Source organism: Numida meleagris, chromosome 2, assembly GCF_002078875.1.
Source record: "Numida meleagris isolate 19003 breed g44 Domestic line chromosome 2, NumMel1.0, whole genome shotgun sequence".
Lineage (NCBI taxonomy): Eukaryota > Metazoa > Chordata > Aves > Galliformes > Numididae > Numida > Numida meleagris.
The window spans coordinates 61,420,958-61,440,555 of record NC_034410.1 but is presented as its reverse complement, the minus strand read 5'-3'; the positions used below and the strand labels follow the sequence as shown (position 1 = coordinate 61,440,555).

Genomic DNA, 19,598 nt, shown 5'->3' with positions numbered 1-19,598 from the left:
AGCTTACATACCTGATTGTTCTTTCATCCATTTTTAATTTTTGTTTTCATAAGATAGGATGCAACATGGCCTCAAGAAAGGCCTGTACAGTGTTACTCTACTGGCTCAATTTCTAATACCACTTTCATTGGTTTAGTTGTTGACTATATTCGCTCTATCGTTGCTGTAATTTATTATTTGTGTGGACATAGGTTTAAGTAGTTCCATTTGTTAGACATATCTATTCTGGCAAAAGAACCTATCACTTTACCTACTCTGTATCACCTTGTTTACCGCAGCAGATGAAACATACACAATTTGTGACAAATTAAAAATCAACTGTTGTGTGATTTTAATGACATACCTGAATACACCCAGAAGAATTGGCTATTCCAAATTCATCCAGACCTCTTTTTTCCTTTTCACCTCCCTGTGAACTAAATACTCTTAAAGAAGAGCAAGTGAAGCATTTCAGAGCCATCCAGTGAATTTTATCCTGTGTAGTTCAAGGAAAGCCTCCAAGTTTCATAGAGAATTAATATTATTTTAAACCTAAGAGACCATGGAATGCTACACTCTTTTTCTGACCTTACATTTTGCTTTATTTTTTCTAACATTCTATCAGTGGACAGAGCTTTTCCTCTTCTCATCTCATGACTTTCAATCTCCATTCAGTACTCAAAAAAAAATATAGACTCTGCCTTCAATAATTTACCCCAGATGAGAATCTGACATTAAATACACAGATCATATAGAAGTTCAGTGAGACATGGTCCTATTTCCTCCCTTCTCCTTTGCTTACACAGATAGATGGAAATGCTGGCCCTAATGAAGTCAATGTAAGTTTTGCTGCTGACTGCAAACCAGTAAAGAATATAAGGCATAACTCATAGTTGGAAAGATTTTGTAAAGAGAAGAGTGGGCAAATACTAAGAAAATGAACACTTTCTGTTCTTTTGTTCTCTCAGCGTGTTTTCATTTGTCCATTTGCAGCACAGTGATCTCTAACTTGGTGATATCATCTTTAATTTGTTAAGAGGAGCATTCTCTTAGTGCAACCAGAAGTAACACGGCTGTGTAACTCTTTTCCTACCACCTTCTCTTACCTGGCATCTATGGTTCTAATTTCCTTCCATTTCCTTGGCATGGTTGTGTCTTCTTCACAAATTCTGAAACAACTTTCCTTTCTTTTCTCTTTTTATCACCCTGTGCTTTTTTGCTGACTTTTACTTCAGAATCTCACAATTCTGAACTATGCTATTATTCTTTCCAACTCTCTTTCTTCCATCTGACTATTATTATTGCCCAAAATAACCAACACCCCTGCTACTTTTCACATGTCTTTTGGAAATCAAGTTTCCTGAAAGGCGATGGCAACATTTCTACTTGTGTCCATGGGAAAAATTTACCCTGCAATTTCAGAGATATCAAATTTAAGATAATCAGATCTATTTGATTCACAGTCTGACATCCTTGTCCAACATTTGGCCTGGTCTCACTATCCATTCCTACATATCAGTTTGCTTCAAAATCAAGCAAGCAATCCACTCACAGTAGCACTGAATCTTCAAACAGAAAACACACCAGTTGTCCTCCCAGCATATTCACTAGCTACACGGAGACTCACGAGGCTTCCTCCAACATAATGAAAGGTTCACCTTCTTGCACTGAATGGTTAAGGCACTTACACTCTGTCAGCTCAGCAGTTGTTGCAATGCTAACATGTCCAACACTGGTTTTCTCTCTTCCACTGCTGATTCCACTAGCAAGGGCAAGATTTTGCCCTCAACTATTCACAAGTAATTAATGCATTATTGAACAGGAATAAATAGATAGCAATTAAATAACAAGTATTAATGACTTATTTATTAACATATTAATAGTTGGCCTGAGAGTAATAAATGCAAATTACTGTAAAGTGGTACCAAAAATTGTGTCGATAATAGGCCCTGAAGTAATCTTGTGTGTTCAAGATAATTACAAATATATTTTCCTTTCAAAAAACTACTGCCGGGTAATTTTTTATGGTTTGCTATAATATCATTTTAGAATTAGAAAATGAGCCCTAGTCTCATTAAAATAACTTTGCAGTGCATCGGGCTTTACTTGAAGTGTAAGTTTCACATTATCTTTTTGCCTATTGAGCTTGCATTTTTTTAGAAAGCTTCTCTATGTGCAAAGTTTTTGAGTCCATGCTTGGTATACTAATGGTGTTGTTTCAGCTTAGTGCTTGTATAACTTTTCTTGTCAGTAGTATTATGAAAAAAGCCCCACTGCAAGAAGGGGTGGTACCTTGAGGTCTAAATCCTGTAAAAATTGATAACACTCAAATTTTTCCCTTCGTACTCCTGCTAGTTCAGAGGCCTTAAATATGACCAAAAATACGACTAGGCATCGTATGTCTAACGACTAATCCAGCCATGACAGATGCCATTCAGGAAGCCTTGGTCAGAACCTGTTTCACTAGAGATACTTTCTTTTTCTTATTTTTCCATTATCTTCCTCTTATCTGGTTGGGTGAAAGAAACTCCCCACTTTATACCTTCACTTAGCTTACTTTAGGAATGAGATTGCTTGATAAGATCTGTAAGAGGCTGAAGAGTGGGAGCTCATGCTTCCCCCTTCTTGAAGATTCACAGGACACTGTTTCTACAAATGCTTCTGCTTGAATTTGTAGGTGGCATTTTTACTTCTTTGCAGCCTGCCTGATTAAATACATTGTAAATGACTTCTTCCAAAATAATCAAGTGTGTTTCTGTGCTGTGCCGGGCTCTGGTGGCTCTCTCCCCACAGTGCATTCCAGACTGCTGCATAAATGTGATTGTGGCCATGTAATCTGTGTACCTGGAAATATAATTCGTTTTGTTGCTAATGAAGGTCCTACGGCACAAATTTATTAAGGTATACTTTTCCATGGGATAATAATTGGGTCGATAATATTAAACTCATAGGCTCATTATTTAATTGCAAGGGCAGATTATGAATACAGCTTCTAAAATGTATTTTAATGAAAAACACTACATCCTGACCTAATCATATCAACCTTATGCTATCTAATTAAGGATGCAAAAAATCATTAGAGTTGCAAAATATTAGTTCCAGCTCCATCAGGCTGCTAGCTGCCCCTTCATGAATATATATATTTTTTTTACTCTATGATAAATAGTTAATGAGGTAAAAATGACAAAATTTGCATGTAGGCAAATTAGTTTAATAGAGTGATGTCTTCCTGGTCTACAGAAAGTGACCTTTTTCCTATCAAAAGAATGACTAAAAATACTTTGAAATGATGGCATGGATGTCATTCCCCAAAAGACAAATTGCTTCTCTGAACAATATAAAAATTATAAAATGCAATAACCTTAAATTCTCATCATACTGTAAATGTGTCCTCTGCTGCTGCATTTATCAATTTAATAAAAGGAAATTAAGCATATTATAAAATACCCATTTATGGGGCAATTTTTAATCCAGGGAATAAAAATGAGAAGCACATGGTTAATAGCAAGAAAATATTGCAAAGACATAGACCTATTTTTTTTCCAGAAGGTTTGACTGACTATTTACTTGAATGACCTCCATTTAAAGCATATTTTTTATATGGAGTGATATAAGATATGCTCACGCTTCTCTTTATAAAAATTGCTCGCAGTTAATTTGGTATCTTATTTAAAAATTAACACATTAATAATGCACGCAATAAGGCCTAGTGATGTGTCTTCCATACTGATTACTTTGTACAACTAGACATACATAAAGAAGGGGACAAGATAAATACCTTATGCAAATTCACGGCAGAAAAAAAGGGTCTGTCAGTATCTGCAATGCCAAGGAGCATAAAAGACCTGAAAACCCAGTTCTTGGTCTTGCAGGGAGATGCTTCATGTGGAGAGCTTATTTCTGGAGCAGAACATGTTTTTACTACAAACCCAGATTTGCCAAAGAAGAAATGAAATTTGGTCCAATGGTGTTCTTTTCCACCAAAATAATATAAGCAAAAGCTTGGAACAGAAGGGGAAGATTTCACATTTCTAGAGAACGTTGGTTCTTTTTTTACAATATTCATGCGGCTAGCTCAGGTGCTTGGGGCAGAATTCTCCACTCACAGATTTTACCTATTGTGAGGCAGATTCTGTGCCCAGCAAGGTAAATGGGAGGATCCTACTGCTGTCAAAGATGCAGACTTCCATACTCATTCCTCATTACTCCTTTCTGCTCGTATTGTCTGGAGTAGTACATCCCAGAGAACAGGGATGTTTAACACTATCACAGCTTTGCCTTTAAATAGGGCTGATATAAAGGCAAGGCATGAAATTGGTGGAGAAGTAGGCAGAATAAGAGTAAAAAAATTTGGGATCTTAAGGCAGAGGCCAAAGTGGGCATCATCCTACTTTGCTGAAATAAAATAGGCATTGCTCTCTGTGCCACACAGCGGCATCCTCTTTCTGCCCTGACTGCACCCTTCTGGACTCTGGATCTGACTGAGGTTGGGTCCACATTCTAAAGGATCTCAAGGCAAGGTCAGGTCCCCTTCAACATGGCACTTCATACACACCTAACTGCGTATCAGGAGAAAAACTAGATGCTTACTTTATGTCCATAGCCATGGGTCTTGCTTCACAATATATTGTCATGTTAAGTATTATACCATGCTATATCTTAGCAGTGAACACTCAGATTTCTGCTAGTCACAGGAAGGCTATTTGTGTACAGAGAAGCAATTTTTATTTCCATTCTCTTCCAATTGTTTTTACCCCCATCCTTTCCTACTTTTCTTTCTTTTTGTTTTTTTTTTTTTTTTTTGTCACTTAGATCTTTAAGCACTGCTATAAGAAACAATCTGCTGGTAATATCATTAGAAATGTACTCAGTACCTAAAACAGAAAAGCAGTTGTTTGCAGTTGCCTTGTCCACCACCTTTTCCATATGGTATTGGTTGTCCTGGCATGTAAAATGAGATCCACTATATATTTTTTGTTTGACCTTACTTAACATGTAACAAAGGTAGTAGTAACCAATCGTTACTGGCTTTGTTTTGACTTACTGCAAAAAGTTTCTAAGTGGAAAAAAGAAAGACACAAAAAGCTTATTTTCTTGCTGTTATAAAGCAAGTAAGTACTATCTGTATTAAAAGTGGGAATGTCTGAGGCAAGTGGCTGTGGGAATGCTTTCCCTCCCCCCTGCTAAATGTAGCTTGGTGCTCTGCAATTCAGGAAAAACTAAGCTTACTGAGTATCTGCTTTTTCATTCAATTGGCACGTTCACCTTTTTATTTTTCCTTGCAGGGTCCAAACTGTCATCAAGAAAAAAAGTGGAAAATAATTACAACTGTGCCAGATGTTTATAGCAGTGACAACTGAGGCTATATATTTATATAAACTGCTGATCTTTCAGAGGTAGCTATAGAGACTTGAAAAACCTGGAGACCCCAATGTGAAATCACTTGTTCCAGTGGGCTAGAAAAGAAAAGAAAACAAACAACTTAGACGTGCTTAAGAGGGCTAATTTCCTTCCTAACTGGAATCTGTTCATTTTTACATTGAAGCAGAATAGTTGCTGAGCAAAGCATTGTGTTCAGAGGCAGTCATAGATGAATTAATCCAGTTGATGAGCACTTTAATTATTGTTCAAGAACTATTTTTTAAGATAGTTCTACAGTAATTAATGATGATGCAAAGCTTTATGGAGAGCAAGAAAGAATATATCCCTTGCAGATTACTGACCATGTAGCTTCAGGTGTTTTCAATTCTCTGAAAGCCATTATGGCCAGAAGCTTCATTTGTAGATGGGAACCCAGACACTTTGCAAACACGGGTATGAATATATTTCCTGCACTTCACAGCTCAGTCTGGATATGGGATTAGAGGCTAGTGTCCTAACAGAGAAGAAAGCAGAATTGTTTGATAACCAAAGTAGTTCAGGCCAACTTCAGACCTTTTCTACCTCCCAATGCACAGTTCCAATTCAGTCCACACTTCCAGATAGTTCTGGAAGGAAAGGGCTGGGAAAGACATTGACTATCACAACTCCTGACCCACTACACTCAAGTCCCCTCCTCTGGTCAGCTCCATCCATGCCCTTCCAGAGAGCAGATTCAAATTGTCTACAGGACTTCCCAGTTTGCTGAGAGCTTTTCTAGGATGCTACTAAGATTTGAACATGAAGTAAGTCTCTGTAACCCAATCAGAAATCTTCAGATGGTGTAGATAATTTTTGCCATCAGTGATGCTGTCAAGCCTTTAGATACTAAGCAGACTGTAATCCCTCAGGATGTTCAGGGAATGGACATACAACCTTCTCATCAAATTTTCTTCTTAATCAAATAAAAAAAAAAAAGCCCCTAAGAATAATCTTCTTACGTATTTATGTGCAATATCCAGGAAACAAAAGAGTTAATTTTGACTAGTGAATCATTGACTCTTCTTGAACACTCTTTGCTACTCACCATCCGTCTTTCACCATTGATTCCTCTCCACTGCTCAGCTCTTTTCATAATGTAGCTCAGCTCCTGAATGGAAATCTCTAAGTCCAGCGGAACGAAGAATGTACCTTCTTCACCATGAATGCGTCGAAATACATCCAAAAGCCACCCCTCACTATGTAGCCTATGGATAGAAATGACACATTTGGTTCTTTTTGGAAAGGACTCTTCATGCAAATAAGTGTATCTTACCCTTCTGTAGACTTCTAAAGCTTGGTCTTCACGTAATGAGTAAGAAGCTTCTATCCCACAGGTTCTCCAACATACAACTCCCTCCCTCCCAACTTTCCAGGCATTTTACAACACTTGAGTCAAATCACATAACTGCAAGAAGCAATTTCTTTTAATTGTTACAACTATTCACTTCCAAAGAAGGTCCTGATCTTCAGAAATGTTTAGTGCCGGTTCTTAGCTTTAGGCTGGGTAACTAGTCCCAGTGCTAACATGGAGAGCCTTCAGTTAGGCATGATTGGAAGTCCTGTTGTGCCAGAGTGAAATAATTGGCAAACCACATCATATAGAAAAGGAACTACTCATCATTTTCTAAAACCCCAAACCTGAAGCCTGTACAATCTAAACTTCTCTTGATGTAAGAAAAATTCATTTCGTTTGTTGGTTTTGTTTTTCTATGACATTTCTGTGCTGTGGTAGGGAATTGAATAAGCACCACACAGTAAAATTCTCTACCACAAGAAAGGCTTGCTGTGTGGTATTTCTTAATGTAGGTGAAACCAAGAAATATTGTGAGGCTTTTGGAAAAGCCTAGTGTCACATTTTTAGCCTTAGATGAACTCTAAAACTTCAAAACACTGTTGTTTAATTCAAATGGATCTTCTTTCCCATTCTACTTTTATTCCAAAACCAAAAGAGATCAGAAAATCTGGAATCTCAATCTTGGATATTGAACTGAGGTCTTTTTGTACTCCCTTCCACGCTCATACAATTACAATTCAGCTATTGCTTGGTGCTAACCTTTTCTTTTCCATCCTTCCCAGAGACCAGCTGGGTAGTCACGAGAAGCACAGGGATTGCTGTGTGGCTTTGCAACCAACAAAAAGTCCAGATTTTTGTGGTGCTGTACAGGTCTTTCATTTCTTGGCAACTGGGAGTGAACACAGGCACAGCTTCTTCAACCCTCTGAGTTCTCTCCAACCAGATTAGAATGAAGTTGGCATTTACAGTAGCTTTACATAGTGCCTTACAGTGCACACAGTAATTGCAGAGAAGCTCACTCAATAAGCTGCTTATACAATTTCCCCCAGAATAGAGATTCAGCATGGAACAGAAATAAGGAAAGGCACCAAGAGGCAATTTTTCAACTTGATCTCAGAAGGAGCTTTAGCTCTTGCTCCAAATGGGTAAATGTATCTCAGGGTCAAGCTCTATCGCCAGGAGTTTCCACTTATGGAGTAGCTAGTCTGATACTGAAATCTGGCAGTTTGGCTCAACATCACATTAGGGGTTTATATCTCCTGCTTTGCTCCAAAGGGTCTCTCTGTACAATTTTTTTTTTCCCCACTCTTTCTATTTGAAACACTTTTTTTTTGGAGTTGCAGCCAGAAAATTGTTTTAGTTTCCAAGATGTCAGTATGGGATTCTCCTATCAGAAGAGGAGACTGGATGGAAGATAACTTAACTGAGATGTTGCTAACCCTGGCATTATAAAGAAAATGGTTTTTAAGAAAAAATAAAAAAAATCCAAAGCGTGGAATGCAAATCAGTGCAAGGTAGAGAAGGATACTAAGGCATCTTAAAACACATTATAGAATAGTTTTTTAAAAAACACAATCAACGCCATTCATGGTGTAGTTCTACATATTCTTCTTTAAAGAAATATTTGTCTCAATGTCTGGATTACGTTAGATGTTCATCTTACTACAACATTTTTGCAAACATTGACCCATAATTTTGTACTATCCTGTGCTTAGTTGAAAAACTAGTAATCAAGCTGGCTGGCTTTCTGCCTTCTGCTCATCTTGAAAAATGATACTGTATGCTGTTGATCTTTGAAATTCCAGGTCAGCAATTTCAATGACTTGCCACTTATCTTGCTAAACAAGAACAAGACCTCACCATTTATTTAAACTCACTTAATGTAACATTCTTATTTTAAATGAAGCAAAATTTAATGCAGTTAAATTACTGTTTGCTGCCATAAACATTTTCTATATGAAGATTTTAAATGCATGGTAATAAACAATATAATTAACTTTGAATTAATTAGGAATCATGAAGCCTGTCTTCCAGCTTTGTTCCTTTTGCCCAAGTGTACTTAGCCTGCTACTGTTACCTGATTTTATTTCTTTTTTTTAGCACGAACACTAATAAAACAGTTTGTGTATGTGCGCATGGCTTCTACAGATACAATAGTAATAACTTATATTGCTAATGTAATAGAATAAAACAAAATTTAGATGTTATTTCCTAGAGATATGAAAGACACAGTATAATATCCTACAAGTTCTTTTATTTGTCAGAAAGAATCACAAAAAAAAATTGAAATGGCTTACTATCCAGAGTCAGATAAAAAAATGGATTTCTGAAAAATTTACACAAAAAAATGAAGAGAAGAATGCTTACAATTTATTACACCCTTATTTTTGCCTTTCACATGCTTTTTTGGAAAAAAAAGCTGTAAAAAAATTAAAATCATGTTGCTGTTAACATTGAAAAATGTAGAATTTTGAAGCTTTTCAAAAAAAAGAAAATTCAATACCAGGAAGTTTAAACATAAGCACTTTGCAGCAGGCACTTTCAGCTGAAATAGGTCTGCATTTTCTCACAGTGCAGAAAGCATTTCACCAACAAATTTCTGACTGTTTCTAATGTCTAGTGGAATTCAAATGAAGGAATTGCAACAAATGCTACTTCATTTTTTCAAAAAGTAATTAGAATATCCCTCCCTCATAGATGTACTACAGACTCTCACATTATCCAAGAAGAGCCAGTTTTACTGACGAATGCTGCTGTACAAAGATGCAAGAAGATACCCATTATCTTGACTTTAGTAGCTTCCTAGTTGTTCATCAGTGCTGCCAGGATGCTCTCTAGCTGTGGCAGAAACAGGCATTTTCTCTACTCGCTTTGGCATTCTGGTGAGTTCACACTTCTTATCCCTTTTTTTATACTCTACTGAACAATTCTGCTAAATGGCAAATGGCTGAGTAATTGTAATCAATGGTGTCAACAATACCACCAAACTCTTCCCTGTGGATGGGTTTCTTGGGACATAGAAGACATCCCTCAAGATTTGTATTGGGTCACCTTACAAGAGAAGGATGTGGCGGTAAAAAACATGTTTTCTGAGTCCAGGAATGTTGTAATGTTTGAATATTTTTCGGATACAGCATCTGCAGACAATCCGCACAAAGGGATATTACTGCCTTGCTTATAACACTATTTTCTCTTAGAAACAAAAGCCAATCTATCAATATTTAGAGAACACACTTAAGGTTATGAATTGAAGAGATGTTTTCCCTAAAGATATTTGAAATTGTTTTAATGCTATCATTAGTGGATGTGTTGCTCAAGAGCCCTAGCCAGGTCCAAGGTTCCCACTGTGCTTGGCTGTGGACAGAAGGAAGGAAGAAAAGAAAAGAAGGAAGAAAAAGATAAAAAGTTGATCCAATATCAGAAGCTCACGGTATAAATTCATTCTACACACTCCAGTATTCAAAATGTTTCTTTTTGTAATCAAGCAAAGAACTTCAGAGACCTTATGCACTGTAACAGATTTTGTTATCTTCCCTTAGCTTTTATATTTTTCTATGAATCATTTTAAAAATGCAGCATACAAAGACAACATTTTTCCCCCAGTAACATTCTCTCCCCACCCCTTTATTGGAAAACATTATGGGAAAATTGATCCAGAAGGAAAGGAACCTTTGATGATCTTGCACCTGTTCCCCAGACAATGAAGATGTTGGTAATATTCTCATAAAAACCTGCCTTACAAATGTTTTAATTTAAATTAATTTTCCTGAGTAATAAACGACAGCAGCTAAAACTTATGAAGCTATTCAAAACTATTAAGTCGATGATTAAGAAGGCATTAACATCTCAAAAACTAATTAACTAGACTACCAGTTCGTTGAAGTTGTGTACAGCTTGCAGGAAAGCAGGAGCTTTGAAATACTTTGCAGAAATGTAGACAGCCATTTATCTTTTTTCTGTCTGCTGCAATGGAGTTTGTGCAAAGGAGACCGAGAGATGGTTCTGCCAAATGGAAGGAGCACGCTGAGCTTTGCTATTCTTACCTGGATCCTGCCTCTTCATACAGATTTTTGGTGCTTGCTTGATAATTGCTGAAGCGAATCAAGGGCCAATGCAACATTCAGTACTTTATTAGGTAATACATTAGACAACCTTTCTCATTTGCTTCCAGTGTCCTACACCTGTCCCTGCTGCCTGTACAATTAATGATGTGTGCCAGACAGGTGGCAGGAAAGGCAACTGGACAAATTTCATGATGAACAGAAGTCTATTAATATTGCTAACAGGCAAAAGTCAGGGAAAGATTATTCAGAGTAAGTCATGTCATGCACTGGGTTTAAGCTTCAGCCACATCAAGTCAAAAATCCTGCGTCATCCAAAGGCTGCAGGACTCTGGGGCTGCTGCAGACTCAGAGAAAGATTTTGCACTTTATACTATACGTAACTTTCTTAAGTTTTTCTATTTCTCACAAAAACCCTCCTTGGAAGTCTAATGAAAAGGTCTTCCAAAGTACCTACTTGTAAAGTATACACCCTTCAGAGCTTAAACTGTGAAAACAGACACCACTGTTACAAACCAGTGGAACAGAGACTCTTAGACACTTCGAAAACTCATGATATCAAGAACATTCCCTTTGAGAAACAGCTCCATCTTTCATTCACTGTACCTACAGGAACTAACCCCACCATGATTGTCTGCAATTTTAGGCTCAGGATATGTGACGTTGAAATGTTTTTTCTGACGTCACCTTATTTTATCTTACTGGAAAAGGAGCCTGAGCCTAAGGCAATAATGAGATAAAAAGACATACCTTAGAAAGTAAAGGTACAACACTGTCGATGAGATGATGAACAGGACTGTGTAAAGCATCACGGTGATTAGTGCACCAGGAACCCCTGATTCCTCTGATCTTAGAAACACCCAGTAGAGCTTTGCAGCATCAGCAATGGGTTTCTCCACACTGTACTCCAAACGCTGCCATGGGAGAAAAAAGATGAACATAAGAAAATGCCAAACTTGATTAGGCTATGTACATGCAGATACAAAAGAACATGAATTTATTTATAAGAAGAGTTTAACTGTAATTTGTGGGACACGCATCTTAAAACTTAGCATGCTAAATGTATATAAGGAGTTAATATTCATAGAATAAAAATAGTAATTTAATTGGGGATAATGCGGTATGTGTGTTTTTTACAATGATTTACAAAGAATCCTGAAGATTTCGCAGCACTCTATGCTTCAATCTGCTACCAGTAAAACACAGTAAAAGATTTTCCAAAAATCTATTATCTCCCATCCCTTCCCCCCCCCCCCCATATCTAATTCTTGAGTACTAACTACTGTATTGACATATTATTGCCCTCTACTGGATCGATTTAGAAGAATTCAACTACATATCACAGGTCTTCTACTACTCAGAGCTAAAATAAATTCTTCCATTCACATTTTTTTTTCTTTTTTAAAGTGACACAGTGACAGCAGTATTCATTCTAAATAATGTTAACACATTTTGCAAGGACATGTGAAACTGCACCACCAAAAAATCCAGTATTTATCTTTCAGAAAGGGAGCCGGTGACCTTTGGGATTCAGGAATCAGCATATTCTGGAGCAACTTGCCTGGACAAATCCTTAGAGAGTCAAAACTTTCTCCCCGTTGTTGGCCACCTTTGTGGTGACATGCATAGTAAAAGAGAAACATTTACAAGTCCTGTGATGAGCTATACATGGAATGAGATTCTTGATTGTACTTTTTTTCTCTCTCCACCCTTTGCAACACTGCCAGGTTTCTGTAATGGAAATTACAGGTCCCAGGAGATCAGTAATAGCATATAAAAAGTAGTCACTAATTTAGATCTGTCAGTATTCTTTTTTTTTTAAAAAAAAAAAAAAAAAAGCGTCTCTTAGTTCTTTTTTATCTCCCTGTTCTGTCCTCTCTTCTTGCAAAAAAAAAAAAAAAAAAAAAAAGCTGGCTGCCTCTATTCTCTTCTTATAAAATAGACTGTCTAGCAAGGAAAACCCTCTGCTGAGCAGTCACGTTCTGATATGCCTCCAGAGAGGCAAAGTCTGAGTGGCAAATAAATTTCTTTCTTATCCAAGCTGTTCTTTCTGACAAGGCAGAAAAACTGTGTGGAGAAGTGCATCTCTTTATCCATATTTTTCTAATAATTAAATAGTGACAATTTTTTCATGGTCTTCAAAGACATGATCCAAGAAAGGTGTCTTCATTTTAAATTGTTTAAATAGCATTCATCAATAGTGTTCATCAATAGCATTCATCAGTATCTGTCTTAGGTACTTGTCACACCACACAGTGACGGTTGTGTGAGCAGTTCACAGTCTCTGATGTTTTTTAGGATAACACACATCCATGTGGGTAAAGAGGTGTAACTCTGAATTTTACAAGCTGTGCAAAGTGACTGATCCTAGGAAAAATATGGCAGAACTGGACCTTGAACTGAATTCATCACAATCACGGACAAGTTTCTTACCCCTGGAATGATTTGTCTGCAAAGTAAACCTGGAATCACATATCTGACACAATATTTTGAATTACGAGCTGAAATCCCCAAACATGCAATTCCTATCTAGTCTCCCCTTAAAAATAAAAAAGTAGTAAACGGAGAAACTTTTGTCCCCAGGGCTCTCTGTCATCCTTCATAAGTATTAAATCAATTTAGAATAGTAAAATACATTCTAGCACTAAAATTACTCATATTACCACAGCACAACATTTAAAAAAAATTGCTCTAAAATAGATTGGCAAGTAAATCTGAAATAGCTGCTGCAAGAATGCCAAGATTAAAAAAAAATACAAATGCATGACCAAAAACACATGTAAGAGACGTTGTTTCATTTTGGAAGGGATACGCGCAGTATATTGTGTAATATTTGAACAAATGAGTTTCTACCAATGATAATCTCTGCGGATAAAATTGCCAAATTTTCAGTATGAAGTACAGAGAAAGTTGTGCCTTTTAACCCTGTAAAAAAACACTCAGTTACTTTATTCCTATCTCACATTTCCCTCTGGCCAAGCTAAGATGTTCTATTTGAAACTGGAAATGAAGCCAGCCTGACTTGAACCAAGCACAATTCAACTGAAGTCAAAGGCAAGGATTTTCCCCATGCAAATATGGTAATGACAAGGTAGACCTCACTCAACATTTCCTTCAGATTTTATGACTACACCAATATTGGGCAGAGGGGAAGGAAATCTTTTTAAACGTTTAGATATTTCCAAGCTATATGCTGGTGAAAAAGAAACCTACTTCTTGTTAGAAAAAAAATTATTCATGGAAATAATCACAATTAAAACTCAATTCTGTACATGGTTTGCACCATGAAATTAAAAACAAACAAACATACAAAAACAGGCTGTCCAAGTGAAAGTTACAGTGTGTTGCCACATACTTAAAATTACTTTAAATTAAAGTTACCTCACAAGCAAGCTCCAATTAAACTTCTTGAACAGTTGAATTTTAATTTTGAAAAGCATGGCTATCAGAAACAGCATGTAAACAATGGAGAATCACATTTTAACAGGACTTCTTAAAAGTGGAGCACAGATTAGTGGACAAGCAATCTTAAGACATGAATATACCTGATCAGTGACAAGGACGGTAGATTACTGCTTGATTTGGAGCAGAAACAGATATCACTGAAAGCAGGCAGAGGAATGGCAGTATCACACCCTCACAAAAGCTTGCAGCTCCCTGTGCCCATTGATAGGACAATGCACTGTAAGGCCTGGATCTGAAAGTCATGTTCTGGGAGACTGGATATTGTTTCCTATGTGACAGAGGTCTCCTTGCCACCAATGTATAGATGAGCTATGCAGCCCATATGTAGGCACAGGCAGAGCTGGGATCATCGCTTTCAAGACTTTGTATGGTGAGGGTATTTCCATATGATAGCTGTCTTCGTATCTTTGTGTCTTCATGTTTGCCCTCATGAAGCCCCACCTGGAGTACTGTGTCCAGGCCTGGCGCACCCAGCACAAGAAAGATGTGGAGCTACTGGGAGGGTCCAGAGGAGAGTCACAAAGATGATCAGAGGGCTGCAGCACCTCTCCTACAGAGACAGACTGAGGGAGCTGGGCTTGTTCAGCCTGGAGAAGAGAAGGCTCTGGGGAGACTTCACTGCAGCCTTCCAGTACTTGAAGGGAGCTTATAAACAGGATGGGTACTTGTCATGGTTTTGTGATTTTCAGTTATTGGTATTCCACATCATAACATCATGTAGTGGATATACCTGGTTCTCAGAAGAGAAGGACTACCACAGTCCCCACGGTACTTTTCTCCTGTTACCATTTCCAGCCGGAGGGAAAAGATAAAAGCTCGCAGTATAAAAACTTGCAGATCACGAGACCTCGTCCCTTTTTCCGCCCGTCTCTCGTCTTGGCAGCACCTCGCTCTCCAGCCGTCTTATCGTCGGTAGTAGAGTAAGGCCTACCTTGATTTTGGGACATTCTCTCTCTCTGTATTGGATTTATCAGCTTAAATTGTAATTATATTGTATTATAGTGTGTTGTTTTGCATTCCGATATCTTATTTAGTAAATTAGTTTGTTTCTCCTCAGATTGTTGCCGCTGTTCTTTGCTCTCAGGGCCATCTCCTTACCCTTTTCCCCTTTTCCCGGGGCGTGGACCCGTGGATCCCCCATCCCCTTTGTCACGGAACCGGGCCGAACGCCCGTAAACCATTGACAGTACTGACATTTTACACAGTCTGACGGCAATAGGACAAGGGGGAATGGCTTTAGACTGAAAGAGGGGAAATTTTGGTTAGATGTTAGAAAGAAATTCTTCACTCAGAGGGTGGTGAAGCACTGGCACAGGCTGCCCAGAGAAGCTCTGGGTGCCCCATCCTGGGAGGTGTTCAAGGCCAGGTTGGATGGGGCCCTGGGCAGCCTGAGCTGGTGGGGGGCAGCCCAGCCCATGGCAGGGAGATTGGAACTAGATGATCCTTAAGGTCCCTTCCAACCTAAGCCATTCTATGACTCTATGACCTTACGGGTCTTCTAGGTGTGCCAGAAAAAGAGTATTAACTACCTCCCATGTTGGATAAGCACAGAACAACATGCTCTTTTGGTTTTGCTGGTTTTTTTTTCAGTTTTTTTCAATGCTCAGAAAAAAATCTGAAATGCTAATAATCAGGACCTCTCATTAACTTATCTCCGTTAATATCCAAAACTGAAATAATCGTTTCAAAGCAGATGCAATCATTCCAGTGGTGGATTCACTTTCTCATCTCTATATACGGCTCGTGCAATGATCTTAGTTTTATGCAGAAACACAGTGACTACATTAGATGGGAATTTTGTTAATAAAAAGGTAATGTATAACATTATTATTTAATTTCTTTTTAACTTTCATGTTCCATTGCCACGGGTGGAATTTCATATCTTCCGCTGAATCACTGAATAAAACAAACTTCTACGTCAAGGACTCATGTCCAAGTTATTTTAAGTGACTTACCCCCAGGAATGAATCCACTATAAACACTGCCAAGGGGTCCAGCACTGTCCAGAGCCCCAGAGCTATGATAAACTTTGACAAGAAGGAAGGGAATGAGTCAAATCGCTGCTGACAGACCCATCTGATCAGGACCATAAGAAGCAATCCGGCGTTCAAGGTTAGGGGTCCCACCACAACCATGACCAACTCTTCACTGGTCTGTAGTAAGGAGTTCTGGTAGCACAGTTCAACAGTGTGAGGGAAAAGCTTGAATCTGTAAATAAGTACAAGGAGAAAGTTTGTTTGTGCTCTGGAACAAAACATTAAAAAAAGTAGAATAATGCATACAGCACATTACATTGTGAAGTTGCATCCTTATCTTGGCCATAAAATATCAACCAAAAGATTACGAAGCTACACAAAACCATGAAGCCTCCTCCTGTCTTCTCATCCTTCTGCTCCCTCTGACTCTCATTTCAGCAGATGCACAACCAGGCCCCCAGGACTGGTCAGGCTGTGTTACAGGAGGATGCTAGCTCCCACCAACAGCAATATGAGCACAGGCCCTAAAAGCCGACCCCTCTCTGCATACTGCAGCACCTTTGGGCACTGCACGAAGTGGAAACTGTGTCACTGAAGATATAACCTGTAGCATCCTTCAAGTGACTGAAACATCCCTGTTGCCATGATGGAAAAGGGATTTTAAAAGCTTGCCTAGTAAGTAAATTTGCTGGTGCTCTAGGAGGTAGAAAGCGCATCTGATATCGTGAGCTGCATACAGATACTGAAATTTAAGACTGAGTTGGCTCAGTCTTTATTCCCAGCTATAGGTAAAGTGGTTTGATTTGCACTTTGGTTGTGATCTGACGGTACACAGCTCCAAATCTGGATGCTGATCCAGGACATCTTGGCTTGAGGACTTCTTAATGTAGCTGACTGCCTGGGACAGCTGTGATTAGTGGCTTTGAACATGACCACCTATCTGTCATACCTTGCTTTCTTCTGTTCCATTTCCTTTGCTTTCACAGATTTGATGCTTGGCCTCCCAGAAGTTTTAATGCCAGATGGCTGAGCCTGCTTGGTCTCTGCAAGGCCAGAAGCGAGACATGGCTGGCCTTGCATCAAGATCTAGCAGGCAACCTTAACTATACTCAGTACTGTCCAGATTCTGCTCAGACACCCTGTTCAGGTTGTAACTGATAGTCCCAATATCACCCAATTTAGCGCAAAGCAGAGACAGGCCATAGAGCTGCAACTTACTGGCTCCCACCAAATGATTTTTTTTAAACTTTACATGATTTTTTTTGATACTTTAAAGTGAAAACAATGCATACCTGTTTGCATTGGGAAAATCTTTCCTACCCTAACTACAGCAGTTCTTTTTTGCTTTACAAGCCTATCCTCTTCCCCACAGCAACATATGGGGAACGAGGTATCTATCACCTTGTGGAGTTATTCTTCATCTTTTTATTTTTCATGTCGAGTAATGACATGTAATGGTTTTCCTGAAGCTCTCTAGAGAGCTCTCATTCCTGATCCAAAGTTAATGTATCATATAGTTAAAATATGCCAACCCACTGTAGTCCTCACAGGAAAACTGATATATCAAATTTAAATACTTCTGAAGTATTTTACTCATAGATCACATTGGTAACATCGAATATGATTTAAATGCTTCTTTGGTTTTGTGCATTTTTTAGGCATTTTGAAATACTTCATCCAAAATGATAAATGATTCTTGTGGAAGAAGATACATCATCTGCTGGATATATCAGAGGAGTAAGAGATAGGGATGGCACTAGATGCATAAATGGATACATCCTGTTCTGAATTTAAAACATACATTACTAAAACCTTCACCTTTCAGTTAGGATGACACTTACATATGTGGAGTCTGGATATGGTCCTTGTTCTCCTAATCTCTGCAAAGGCTCCCATCTGGGCTTGCATGAAGGGCCCTTAGCACAGGTCTCAGTCACCAATTCTCTTCGTAACACAAACTACTTTGAATTAAGCAATTTGTAGAAACATTCCAAGAGAGAAAGAAGACAGCAGAACTCACTTCGTAACAGGAACTGAGATGGTCTGAAGGAAGAGCCACTGGCTACAGTAATGCAGGTAGAGTCTCAAGAACCAAAGCAACACCAGCAGCAGCGTAAGCAACCAGAAGTCCCAGGAACGCCAGTGTGCAGCTCCCAGTTCTGAGAAGGCTGCGTATACCCCAAAATGGAAATGCTCAGCAACCCTTCTGAACAACTTCACCTTGACAGCAGAGCAGCGGCTGCAAACATATGGAAATAAAATGATGAAGAAACCTTTGGAAAAACATACAAGGAAGAGCAGTCCCTGAAAGAGAGTAAAGCACTGTTATATAGACAAATGTGTTCTGATCATAACATTTGATTGACCAACACATCTGACACAAAAAAAAAAATTTCATTCCACTGCAGCCTAGATGACAGGTGGCTTCCTCCCAGGAACAATGCTACTTTGAACAAGAAAACAACAAATCACAAGTTTTTAAATGTCTTTTGCTTTCATTTTGATTTTAATTTTCATGCAAATGGCTCTCCAAGGAACACTTTATCACTTATTTTCTTTCTGAGAAAATGGTGAAAGAACTACCGTGTTTATACTGACAACGTATTCATTTTGTTTTTAAAATGTGAACAGCTTTCTGGCATTTGCCTAGGAGAACTTCAAATCATTCAGTATACAGTGTAGACTAAAACTCCCCTTTAAACTAGTTTCAAGTGGAAGAGGAAATAGAAAGGAATTTGCACTGTACAGTATTCCACTGACTGTGGTGTGATCTGCCCCTTCAGCTAGTTACTATACTGCTTCCAAGGTGGGGGAGGTGGGGGGGGAAAGAAATGAGATGCACAGATGGCAGTCTTGGCATTATATTTCCAAGAAACTCGAGTCCCTCAGCTGATTCAAAGCTGAAAAGACAGTAGCTTCTTTGACCTTTTGAAACTAACTGCTATGCTTATTTCCACTGATTTAAATGACTAAGCAGCTGAGATGCACAACTCTAGGAATAAATATGATGTCATTGTGTTCCAGCCATTATTTATATTGATTAAGTTTTCTGAAAGTTCAGAAATATAAAGATCTTTTTGTAGAAACAAACATGCTGGCTTTTCTAAAGTGTAGCATATGACTGAAGAAGTGACAGCGATATTTGCACAGTACTTTACATTCTTAAAGTATTTTCCTATCTACGTATACATGTTCCTTAGATAACTATGTATGTTTCTTTCTGTAGCAGTCAGAAATCCCACAACTCTCATTGCTATTACAAATAGCAGTGGAGAAATTCAAAAAGATTCTGCACTTGGTCTAGGTTTGAATGAGCAAGACAAACAGAAAGGAAGGAAAGGAAGGAAAGGAAGGAAAGGAAGGAAAGGAAGGAAAGGAAGGAAAGGAAGGAAAGGAAGGAAAGGAAGGAAAGGAAGGAAAGGA

The 19,598-nt window shown here is 38.3% G+C and overlaps 1 protein-coding gene across 18 annotated transcripts in view; it reads right to left on the bottom strand.

Moving 5' to 3' along the window:
* Nucleotides 1–19,598, bottom strand: part of LOC110393701 — a 219,892-nt gene that overhangs the window by 38,107 nt on the left and 162,187 nt on the right. For all 18 annotated transcript variants that reach the window (XM_021386865.1, XM_021386871.1, XM_021386870.1 and 15 more), the window contains 4 exons: nucleotides 18,196–18,414; nucleotides 16,155–16,407; nucleotides 11,485–11,648; nucleotides 6,425–6,584 (listed from right to left, as the gene is read on the bottom strand). In XM_021386865.1, coding sequence (XP_021242540.1) covers nucleotides 6,425–6,584; nucleotides 11,485–11,648; nucleotides 16,155–16,407; nucleotides 18,196–18,414 — 796 coding nt within the window. The remainder of the gene's footprint in view (nucleotides 1–6,424; nucleotides 6,585–11,484; nucleotides 11,649–16,154; nucleotides 16,408–18,195; nucleotides 18,415–19,598) is intronic.